Here is a 12695-nt window from a genome sequence, read left to right on the forward strand (position 1 = left end):
GAAGGACTCCGATATATCAACCTCGAGTTTCTTCAATTGAGCCACAGTGTCCCTCATCTGCATGATGTGCTCGCGCACACCTTTCACACTGGTGAGCCTTAGGGATGAGAACTTCATGATTAGGGTGCTTGCTAGTGCCTTGTTTGAAGTGACGAATTGATCATCAATGGCCTTCAACAAGTCTCAGACCTTTTCATGCTGATCAACGGAACCACGAATACCAGCTGAAATTTTAGTCTTAATGAACATCATGCTTAGACGATTGGATCGCTCCCATCGTTCATAAAGCGTGATGTCCGCTGCAGTGCTGGTATTAGTGAGTGCCGATGGTTCATCTTTCCTAATAGCATAATCTATGTCCATCCACCCCAAATGAAGGAGAATCCTCTCATTCCAAATCTTATAGTTATCTCCCTTAAGTTCGGGAATGTCACAACGAATTTCAGAGAAATTTGCAGGTTGTACTACTGCATCAAAATTAAAAATCACATGCTTATGTTAAAATTGAGGCTTAATAAACTTTCATGTTTTACCAATGTAAATCATGCTCAAAAATTGAATCTAATGACATAAAAATTGCCTGTGGGCTAAATTTTCAATTCAAACAGATTCAATAAAACTTATTAATTCATAACTCCTGTGGGATAAAATTTATTATATTTAGTCTAATTAATTACAATTTAATGTCTAAATAATCTTTATGTGATCTAACCAATCAAAATATATAATTTTAATTAATTAAAGATGCTGTGGCTATTCTCTAATTAATTAAAATTATATGGATCACTAGACATTATTTTTGTTGCATAAACAAAACTTAACTAGAGAGAAAAAATAACGTTTACTGAAAGGAGTAAGTCAAAATGACATTTTAAATAAACTCCATATAACTGTAATCATAGCAAATTTAGTACATGGATAACATAGCAACTCACTAAAAGGTTTTTGTTTTCAGTCCGAATTACGAAGGCTTTTGAACAATATGCTTCATATTCATTTAGATTTTCTGCTCTTTACAAATAGACGTGTTGTCGAACCTGGCTCTAATACCAAATGATATTGCAATCAGAAATACAGAACCAAGTTCCGTGAAAAAACTTAAAGTGAGAGTAGAACTTTGACTCTGCAAAACCTTGGGAAAAACAGGTTAGAAGACTGCTTTTTTTTTTTTAACTGCTAAAATTGGTTTCGACGATGTTGGTCATGATTCTTATTCCATATAATCTTGTGACAAGTTATATTCTCTTCCATCTCTTTTTAATGTTCAAAATTTTAAACTCATTCACTACACTTAAAGCTTTGCGCAATCAAACATTCATTTCATTATTATGCGGAATGTTTCCGACTCAATAAACTTAGGCATGCTTGAAAAATAAGAATTCGTTTCTTGGCCAACACAGCAAGGCAGAGATAAATAAACCAAGGCAGAGATAAATGTTATAGCTCCGATACCAAATGATAAAATATTATAATTTCACAACGATTCTGTATGCGGAAAACTCAAAGAATCGTTAAAACTTAATGCCCAGAAATATAAATTACCTCCAGCCATTGGTGATGTTCTTGATGCAAACCACAGTCCACTTGCTTATTTTCTTCAACACTCCAGCTTCAATCCAAGCAAAAAGAAAAGAATACAGAAAGTCTGAAGGCACTTCCAAGCTCTGCTCTCTCAGTTAGATGGTGTAAAAAATTGAAGGGGATTGAGATGCAAGCTTGGGGACCAAACAGATAAATTTATAGCCAAACTTCCATCAAGCTTCTGATGGCTATGTGTCAGGTGTTCCACAGATCAAGGTAGAGAACTCCAGATGGAGTAATGGACCACTTCAGAAGCTCCAACAAGAAAATTAATTAACTGCAGTTTCCATCAAGCTTCTGATGGCTATGTGTCAGGTGTTCCATAGATCAAGGTAGAGAACTCCAGATGGAGTAATGGACCACTTCAGAAGCTCCAACAAGAAAATTAATTAACTGCAGTTGATTTCCTTAATTTAAGGAAATTACTGCAGTTGGTTTCCAGAAATTAAAGAAAGACTGCAGTTAGCTTCCACAATTGTAGGCAACAGTTGGTAAATAACTTAATGGAGCTTAACAACTAAAAATTTAATAATTAAGTTTTGGGATATTTTAATTGGTAAAGTAAGTAATGTGAAATTTGTGAAAATTAAGATCTAAAATTTATTAATAAAAAGATAAATCATAGTTACTTGTCAAAAAAATAATTAATTTTTTTTCTTAGACAAAAAAATATATTAATTAAATATATATACATTTAAAAAAAACATACAACAATATGAACTATGAGCATCACCCGATGCAATGAGATATAAGTGAACTATTTAAATCATGAGAAATTAGTCACTTACGACTACCTCATGAAAATGATTATACGTGAAGGACTTACTTAAAACAGTTAAATCCTAAAAATGATATTTAATACAAGAATATTTTTAATTATAAAATTTCACTTTCATAATATTTTACTATGAAAAAAATTAATTTATTACAATACTATAATAATTTATAAATATCACCTATCCAATATAATATGATATTATTTTAAACTAAACTCATTAAAAAAAATAAGTAATGGTTATAAAAAAAATACTCCCAAACATATTCAATGCCATAGCCACATATTGCTGCTTAAAATCCATCTCTAATTAACAAGAAGGATTGTTATAAAAAAAATACTCCCAAACATATTCAATGCCATAGCCACATATTGCTACTTAAAATCCACCTCTAATTAACCAGAGGGATCCGAAGTTAAATACCTCTGAGTTACCTTTTCGATACCTAATTAATTCCAGAAATCCATTTGAGCGAAAGCGTTAATATCGTTCTGCATTGTGTTATTCTTATCAATTCCACGAGAATTGAGAACTAGATGCCCAACTGTTGGGGATAGCCCTGCCGCGCAGAGGTTTTATGCGTTGATCCTCTATTATTTGACCATTGACTACAAATTAAAGAACATTTTGTAAAATGATATTTTTTTAAATATTTTAAGTGTATTTTTTAAATTTATTTTATTATAAAAATATAAATAGTTTTAAATTTGAATTAATTATATGTGATTGTGTAAATTTTTTTTAAAAGTAGTTAATAGTTTTTTTTTTTTTTTTTTTCAAAAGGTGGAAAAACCTATCAAACTCAGTTTGTCAAACCAACATTGAGGACAACCATCTCTGGCTGCTATCCGCGAATGTCAGTTGACACATCACTGTTATCAAGGAAAACCACGCCACCTGAAATAACCCGCTGGCGGTCCGTAAGGGAGCAGACTTTCACTCCTGCCAGATGCCTCTGGGTCTTGGGCCGTTAACCTGTTTCCTTACGTCCGAGGAAGACGAGCTCTTAGCCAAGCAGAAGCAGTTTTAGGGCATATAGTTAATAGTTTTATTAGTTTTAATTTTAATTTTTTTAAACATATATATCTTTAATTTATAAAATTTAAAAATATGAATTTTTTATTAGTTAATAATAATGATATGTAATTTTTTATTTGATTATAAAACAAATTGTAAAATTAAAATTTAATTTTAAAAGAAAAATTAAAAAATGTTATTTAATTATATTATTTAATAATATTTTTTTTAAATAAATTGAATAAAGTTAGAAGTTTTTATTTTATTTATAAGATTTATCAATTTGTCATTGGCCTGAGTCATGGAAGATGGCTTGGTTGACTACTTAAGTGATTCACCGAAGGGGTACAAATCTGGTCAAATTCATGTAACTACACTTCCTCTTAGTTGTAGGGTTTCCTTAGATAGTGTCTTGTCTTCTCTGCCAACTAATGATGATACAACTAGATCAATGGTAGATCTATAGATGACCATGCCCATAGCTTCTTCTAATGGCTAATAAAAAAATGTTTTAGAGGTATATTTTTGATACAATATATTTTATAAATTATCTATATCGCATTCATGTTCGTGTACCTATACAAATAATAGATTAAAATGAACAAATATAATATTAAAGTTTATAAAAAAATCATCCACAAATAAAGTTCTTATTATCTTTGCATGAATTATCTTTTTATTTTAATTTTTATCAATATAAAATTATATGTCCAAGTAATAATGGAGTATGCCGTAACACTGCTTCTGCTTGGCTAAGAGCTCGTCTTCCTCGGACGTAAGGAAACAGGTTAACGGCCCAAGACCCATAGGCAAAGCCTGCTCCCTTACGGACCACCAGCGGGTTATTACAGGTGGCGTGGTTTTCCTTGATAACGGTGATGAGTCAAATTGACATTCGCGGATAGCAGCCAGAGATGGTTGTCCTCACTGTGGGTTTGACACTTGAGTTTGATAGGTTTTGCCACCTTCCAAAAAAAAAATGGCAAGTCTTTGACATTCATTATAACTGGAATATAATAAATACAAGTCTTAAACTCCAGGGAAGTTGGCTCTTGCACATGGCTTATTCATCTTCCTACGCTTCTACTTCATATATGTATCATTTATAACAACTGAAACTACTAAAACTACATGGATATATGCCTACTCATAAACTCTCCTGCTTGCAAGTCTTAGAGCCCCAGTGACATACTCTCAGACATGGGCGAATTCCCTTGTAAAATTTCCAGGGGTTTCGAATTTTAGCCGCCGACGTGGAAAGCACATATCCAAATGTTTTGGCAATTTATGTAACCCCTTCCATGCAAACTTACAGGTGCCATTTTTGTTCGGCGAGATAGATTTTTCAATCTGCGCGAACCAAACAAACTTATAATTCAATACAGGCGGACACCAGTTCGGATAGAAAGGCATTTTGCCAACAAATAGAGAAGAAACCCTGAAGAAGTCTTTCTGGTAGTACAATTGAGTACACATTACCCAGAAAGCCAAATGAAGTGGGTGCATCCATGGGATCCCCATCCCCCCAGTTTCAGCCGGTGGTTACCTGAAAGCATTCGGCCATATCCCTCCTTTGAAGGATGGTTCTTCCGCATTGTGGACTCTAGCAAAGGCATGAGCTTTGCAGTGATCATTGCGACCAATTACGCCACCTGGGAGAGCTTTGCTACTATTGTCTTCTGCACTGATGATGGAGAAAGCCCAAGCATTGATGGTGGCAAACATGGTGGGCGCACGCACAGAGTCCAGGGAATGTCAAAGGTCCGGGCATCTCTATTCTTAAGTTGACCACATTGTTTTCTATGAGAAGAATAAAAAAGTACAAATTGTAGGATAAATTTTCATTCTGTCAGATAGCATCCGTGTTAGACTATTTTTCTCCAGAATGAATCTCCTGATACTGTTGGTTTTTTTAATTTCGATCAGTCTTCAATGCCCTTTCCTGAATTACTGTTGAGATGGGGCAAACACCGCAAATATTTTCCCGCATTAGACATATTTCTTCTGTGCTATTTTTCATCCTAAAGAGTAAAAGAGGGCACCTGAAGATGGATTGATCTTCAGATTTGGGATCTTAAAGACGAAGTGATGTGATGTGTGACTGTAAAGAGTGTTTGTTTTCTGATTCGTGAAAAGTTAAAATTTTTGTCGAAGATTACCTTTTTCGTAATTTTTTTGTTGTTTTTCTGTTTTGTCTCATGAGGTTGTGATTTTATTTCTGTTGCGTACTTGAATTCAATGTTTCATTTTAATGTGGTATCAGAGTCCAAGGTTTGATTTTATATAAGACGGGGCGAATTGGCTTTCTAAAAGGCAGTAAATTTGAAGGTCTGTAGGAGTAGTCTTGAAGACAATGGTTGAAAGGAGTGAGTTGATAACTGGACTCGGCCTTTCCAATGAGTTTATATCTTTCTGGCGAGGCAAAGGCCCCTCACCCACTCATTTTTTCGGGCAAAATTCCTAGGGAAAAGGACTTTTATGGAAAAAGGTTGAGTTCATTAATTAATTTTTTCTGAAGGAATATATATATATATATATGCTCAGGGTATTCATAAGTGCTGTTAAGCTCTTTACATGACATTCCTATGTCCAATTCATCATTACAGAAAAAAGAAAACTGAAGTTTGTTTCTGTTCAATTATATCCATTACCTCTTTTAAAAAACAAAAATGATTCCAAGTCGTACATTAATCATATATAGAGTGATCTGTGAAAGTCCATCATCATACAAAATATGAGATAAAACATTGAAAGGACTAAATTTAGGTGCATGGTTCATGTTATATTCTGCAGTGAAAGTCCATCATAATATAAAATATGAGATAATACACTGAAAGGACTAGATTTAGGTCCATGGTTCATGACTATATTCTGTAGTATGTCCTTTATGGGTTATTGTAATAATCCAGGTTCCTTGGTCCAGCCCAACTCCAGCTTTTGGGAGACTGTTTGCAACACTGTTCTTGTGCTTGTAAATATGAGGTTAGATGTAGGACTAAATTAGGTCCATGGTTCATGTTATATTCTGCAGTGAAAGTTAATCATAATATAAAATATGGGATAAAACACTGAAAGGACTAGATTTAGGTCCATGGTTCATGACTATATTCTGTAGTATGTCCTTTGTGGGTTATTGTAATAATTCAGGTTCCTTGGTCCAGCCCAACTCCAGCTTTTGGGAGACTGTTTTCAACACTGTTCTTGTCCTTGTAAATATGAGGCTAGATGTATATGAGAAAGATGTAAGTAGGTTCAGAACTTCATCATACAAGGGCTGTAATGTAAAATTCCTGAGAGCGGTTTCTTTGCACATACATTCGATAACCAACATCCAGTCTCCAAAAAATTGTAATTCGGTTACACCAAATTCTTGTGCCAGTTTTAGAACCAAGTTTAAAGCCTGCCATTTCATACTAGTTATTGGTTTCTTGACCAATTCCAACTGTAATTGAAATACAGTGATTTGAAGATAGTTATAGTATGCTCCTTGAACCTCCCTTAGAAGGGTTCCCCTGTGAAGCACCATTGAAAACAGCCCATGGAATGTTCTTATTTTTCACCTTGCCTATGAGGGATAGTGTTTGCTTGCACCTATGGATAGGCGTTTAAGATAGTTATGGCTTGAAGGCTGAACAACACATTTGAGGAGGAGTGTCTCTTTGTCTTCAAACAACTTAAGATTGTCGTCAAGGCATACTCCCCTGGCTATGTTGAGAGGTAGTGCTCTGATCTTGAAATCTCCTTTTTGCTCCATTAGGTTCTGTAGGCCTCTTCAACATTTCCTCATTCCCACACATTCCCAATTCCTCTTAACCTTTCCACCTCTTCCGATACCTTCTTGGTGTATGGACACTCCAAATAACAAGATGCTCAACTTCCTTTACATTAAAATATTGGATTTTTAAGTTAAAAGCCCCTAATCTAACATGTGGAGAGGCAGAAGGTCCTTTTATTCAATTGATCACTCTAAAAGACATAAAAAGTGGGTTGTTCACGCCACTTGTACAAAATTAAGGGGCTCAATGATGCAGGAGCATCGACCCATCCTCCAAAAAATCAGCAAGAACGACTTCTAGAAGGCGAAAATGAGGAAAACACGTCAAAAGGAAAGGGATTTGTTAAAAAGCTTGAAAAATCATATCCATGAGGGATCTTAGGGTCTATGTTGAGAGCTTTGTGAAAAAAATCATGTTGAGAGCTTTGTGGAGAGGATCATGTTCAGAGTTTTGTGGAGAAGATCATGGATTTTGAAATGATCCACAATATTGTAATTTCCTCTATAAATTGTAGCCTTTGGGCATTGAAAAGAGGGGATATTAGAATGAAGATTTGGCCAGTGAAGGCGCCAATAGATGCGATACCACAGGGTTCTCCAGTTTGCAGTGGAAGCGAGGATGAGTTGAGTTTGTGGGCTCATAATCCATAGGTTCTTGGAATCGAGACCATAAGAAAACTTGAAATGATAGACCCCCAATTTTGTTTTCATCAAGTGGTATCAAAGCGCAGAAGATTCTTGCGTGTAGTGTGGAGGAGAAGCAACAAAAGAAGGTACAAGTGATTGAAGATATGGTAAGAGATTTGTTTTCTCTGTGCAGGTGACAACAAAGGAAGGTGAGAAGATTTGCAACAACCTAGAGCAAGGAGTGCTCGAAGGGTTCCATAGAAGAGAACCAGGAAGATGCCAAAGCCCAAACTCAAGAGAAGGTTTGGTGGGGTATCGTGTAGCAAGGTGGAGACTTGTTACTGTAGAGGCGTGTTGTGGCTCACGAGTTGAAGCTGTTATGAGAAGACGTGAAAGCATATGACCAGGAGGTCATAAATTTCTGTACCTTGGGATTCTGATGCAGGAGCATCGACCTATCCTCCAAAAAATTAGCAAGAATGACTTGTAGAAGGAAAAAATAAGAAAAACACGTCAAAAGGCAAGGGATTTGTTAAAAAGCTTTAAAAATCAGATCCGCGAGGGATCTTAGGGATTATGTTGAGAGCTTTGTGAAAAAAATCATGTTGAGAGCTTTGTGGAGAAGATCACGTTGAGAGCTTTATGGAGAAGATCATGGATCTTGAAATGATCCACAATATTGTAATTTCCTCTATAAATTGTATCCTTTGGGCATTGAAAAGAGGGGCCATTAGAATGAAGATTTGGCCAGCCAAGGCGCCAATAGATGCTATACCACAGGGTTCTTCAGTTTGCAGTGGAAGCGAGGATGAGTTGAGTTTGTGGGCTCATGATCCATAGGTCCTAGGATGTGTGAAAAATCGGTTACCCGATTCCTACTGCAACAAATTGATTATATTTCTCCTACTTGTTAAATAAATTAAACAAGTTACTTGCAGTTCTCTACGACAAACATTGAAATACCTGCACTGCAGCCTACATCAAATACAACTGCGGAAACTAAATACAACACATGAGAGAAATAAACATCACACACATCTACACAGTTATTTTTGGACAAAAGTCCCCGGAAAAAATCCAATGCGGGAAAACTGGTGCAACAACTGAGGGTTTGTATTATTAAGCAGTAGTTTTCTAAATACAATCTCTGGATGCCTTGTTGGCTATCCAGTACAAAGAATATCACTGACAAAGAGATGAGTGAGATTACCTCACACTATCACTGGAGACCCTGGCTGATCCAGCCATTGAATGGCCAGCCCCTGGCTGCCTCTGCGTAGTCTCTACACAATCACTGCGTAGGCCCTGCGTCACAGCTACTGGGGTCTGCGTCACTCCTCCCGACTGATCGATTTGCTTCTGAGATTTCATCTTCTGCGTTCCCGGTCTCACACCCCAACTTTTGGCTCTCAAAACGATTCTCCAGCAAATTTACAGATTCCCTCTGGGCTTCTGCGTTGCCTCTGCTGGCTCTCTCTCTGCCTTCTTCGCTGAGTATTCTCGGATCAGGAGAAATCTCCAACTGGAACTATCCCTACCCCTCACTGCAAAAGATCACTTTGAATTTCTCTCCTGACAACTGCTGTGCTTTAGAAATTCAATCTTCTGATCTCAACTCAATATATCCTCCAAGTGCTCCTCAAGCCTCTTCTTATATCTTTCAAGCCTCTTTATGAAGAATCAAATGTTGTTAACAATAAGCAAAAGAGTACTATCTTATATAGGCCCTCTCCACTGCGTCTCCTCCAGACACTTTGGGAAATTGGTTGATTGATAGTGGTGCCTCAAGGCACTTCACCAGATACAAGGAAGCCCTCTCTAATCTAATAGAAAAGGAGACAAACTTGGAGATCATCCTTGGAGACGATGCCACCTATCCCATGAAAGGAGTAGGGAATGTTACCCTTCAATTGAATCAAGGTAACACTATTCATTTCCAAGAAGTATTATATGTACTTGATCTCAAGAAGAACAAAGTGTCCATTTCAGCCATGGAGGACAAAGGATTCAAGGTGGCATTCATTGATGGAAAGGTACATGTTTGGAAAAGACATTTTAAAGATTCTTTTATTCTTGGGTTCAGGGTTGACACTTTGTATCAAGTTGGAGGAAGTCCATTGGGAGCCATGTCTTGCGACACATCTCTACAATCTGAAGGATGGCACCGGAGGTTTGCCCATCTTCATTATAAGGCCCTACACGATGTGAGATAGATGGTGACAGGGATGCCCGAGTTCAAAGTAGAGCATGAAGGTGTATGTCCAGGATGTGCCGAAGGAAAACTTACAAGGGGACCATTCCGCTCAAGTAATAGCAAGACCACATATATATTGCAGTTGATCCACTCCGACATATCTGGTATGATGCCTGTAAACTCTTTGGGAGGATATTTATATTATCTCACCTTTAGGGATGATTATTCTTGCAAGACCTAGATCTACTTCTTAAAGAAGAAGGATGAAGTGTTCACCTGTTTCTTACACTTCAAAGCCTTGATCGAAAACCAATCCGAGAAGAAAATCAAGATATTGAGGACTGATAATGGGACTGAGTACGAATCCAATGAATTCCAAGATTATTGCAGAGAAGCTGGCATTAAGAAGGAGATTACAACGCCATACTCTCCTGAGCAGAATGGTGTGGCTGAAAGGAAGAATCGCTCTATTGTAGAAGCAGTTCGTCCCATGCTTCATGATCAAGGCCTTCTGAAGTTTCTATGGGCTGAAGCTGCAAATACTGCCATGTATGTTCAAAATCGATGCCCTCATCAAGCATTGGACTCTAAGACTCCTGAAGAAATGTTCACTAGTAAGAAACCTGATGTCTCTCATTTTAGAATTTTTGGCAGTCCCGTATATTTTCATGTGCCAAAAGAGAAAACAAGCAATTTGGGTGCATCTGGGAAGAAAGGAATCTTTGTGGGCTATAGTGAAAATTCTAAGGGATGTAGAATTTATGTGGCTGGTCAAAAGGAAGTTGAAATAAGTCATGATGTCACCTTCGACGAAGATATGGCCCTCAGGAAGATCAACAACCTTCCTATCCTAAGGACAAAGAAGCTGACACCAAAAATTAGGGTGCAAAAGAAGACGAAACGATGCTTGATGTTGATGAACCTATGGATCCTATTGATCCTCCTCCTCATGAGCCCTCCTCCTCCAAAATGAGACCCTCATGGCTTAGGGAGACTCTCGAAGATGCCGAGAGACACATTGCACCAAGGGGGACTTTCGTGAAAGCAAGAAGCCGAATAGGTATCAAGGATATTTGACTGCCATGAGCACTATCATTCAAAATGAGCCTTCATCATTCGAAGAAGCCGTGAAGCATCAAGTATGGAAGGATGCTATGAATGAAGAATACGAGTCAATTATGAAGAATGATGTTTGGGATGTGGTCCCTAGACCCCAGGACAAATCAGTTGTAATCTCTAAGTGGCTCTGCAAAATCAAGCATGGAGCTGATGGAATTGCAAAAAAGTTCAAGGCTCGCTTTGTTGCTCGAGGCTTCTCTCAAAAGGAAGGTGTAGATTACAATGAGATATTTGCATCTCTTGCCCGATACACCACCATCTGCTCGATCATAACTCTTGCTGCCTCGCAAGGATGGAACCTACATCAAATGGATGCCAAGATTGCGTTCTTGCATGGTTCAATGAAAGAGGAAGTCTATGTGGAACAACCCGAGGGGTTTGAGGTTCATGATCGGGAATCTCATGTATGTAGGTTGAAGAAAACTCTCTATGGATTGAAGCAAGCACCTCGGGCTTGGTATGAGAGGATCGATAGCTATCTGATGAAGCTGGGATTCACTAGAAGTGAAGCCGATCCGAACCTTTACTTTAAGGTTGAAAATGATAAACCTCTCATTCTGGTACTTTATGTGGACGACCTCTTTCTAACAAGTGCAAACCCTCTCATTCACAAATGTAAGAGGGAGTTGGCTTCTGAATTTGAGATGAAGGACCTAGGACTGATGCATTATTTCCTAGGGTTGGAGGTCTGGCAAAAGCCAGGTGAAATTTTCCTCTCTCAAGGAAAATATGTTGTGAAGATATTGGAAAGATTTGGGATGGTGGACTGCAAGCCTGTGACTACTCCGATGGAACTTAACTTTAAGAAGTTATGTGGTAGTGCTACTGGACCTGAATTGGGAAATGCTTATCGTCAACTCATAGGAGCACTGATGTTCTTGGTGAACTCCCATCTGGACATATGTTTTGCAGTTAACACATTGAGCCAATATATGGTTGAGCCTCATCATATACATTGGATTGGTGCCAAGAATCTTCTGAGATATCTTCGGGGCACAATCACTCATGGACTGAGATACATTGTCGGAAATGTGAGGCTGCATGGTTATTCTGATGTTGATTGGATTGGTAGTGTGGTGGATCACAAGAGCACTTCTGGATGCTATTTTTCTTTTGGTTCTGCTTTGATATTCTGGATGAGCAGGAAGCAGAAATCGGTTGCCTTGAGCACTGCCGAGGTCGAATACATAGCTGCTAGTATGGCCTCCTGTGAAGCTGTTTGGTTGAGGAAGCTCTTCAATGAGCTGTTTGGACATGTGCTGGATACCACCATGATCCTCTGCGACAACCAGAGTGGGATCCGATTATCAGAGAATCCTGTGTTTCATGATCGCTCCAAGCATATAGATATCAGGTACCACTTTATCCGGGATATGGTACAACGAGGAGCAATAAGGCTCCATCACATTAGGACTGATGAGCAGGTCGTCGATATTTTGACAAAGCCCCTGGGGAAGGTCAAGTTCTTGGCCTTCTGAGAACGACTTGGAGTTGTGGAGAGACCCTCTTATGAGGGTCCTATATGAGATGGACATTGAGCTTTGGGAGCTCCGGGGGGCTTGGGGTACTTCTTGGAGTGATGAGCAACCATAGGGTGAGTGGTTCA

At 37.9% G+C, this 12695-nt stretch overlaps 1 protein-coding gene across 3 annotated transcripts in view; it reads left to right on the forward strand.

Annotated features, from left to right (window-relative positions):
* The window catches only part of LOC149187250 (uncharacterized), a 308667-nt gene that overhangs the window by 68071 nt on the left and 227901 nt on the right, over positions 1-12695 (forward strand). The window contains exon 1 of one of the 3 annotated variants that reach the window (XM_089411331.1): positions 4492-5135. The exons of 1 other annotated variant lie outside the window; for it this stretch is intronic. In XM_089411331.1, coding sequence (XP_089267457.1) covers positions 4866-5135 — 270 coding nt within the window. In that variant the 5' untranslated portion in view covers positions 4492-4865. Of the gene's footprint in view, positions 1-4491; positions 5136-12695 lie in introns of those variants that run through there. One more of the 3 variants, XM_089411329.1, reaches the window with a different exon arrangement.

The sequence above is a fragment of the Pinus tabuliformis genome, chromosome 3_1, assembly GCF_031772625.1.
Source record: "Pinus tabuliformis cultivar Carrire ecotype Pingquan chromosome 3_1, CPIR1, whole genome shotgun sequence".
NCBI classification, from domain to species: Eukaryota; Viridiplantae; Streptophyta; class Pinopsida; order Pinales; family Pinaceae; genus Pinus; species Pinus tabuliformis.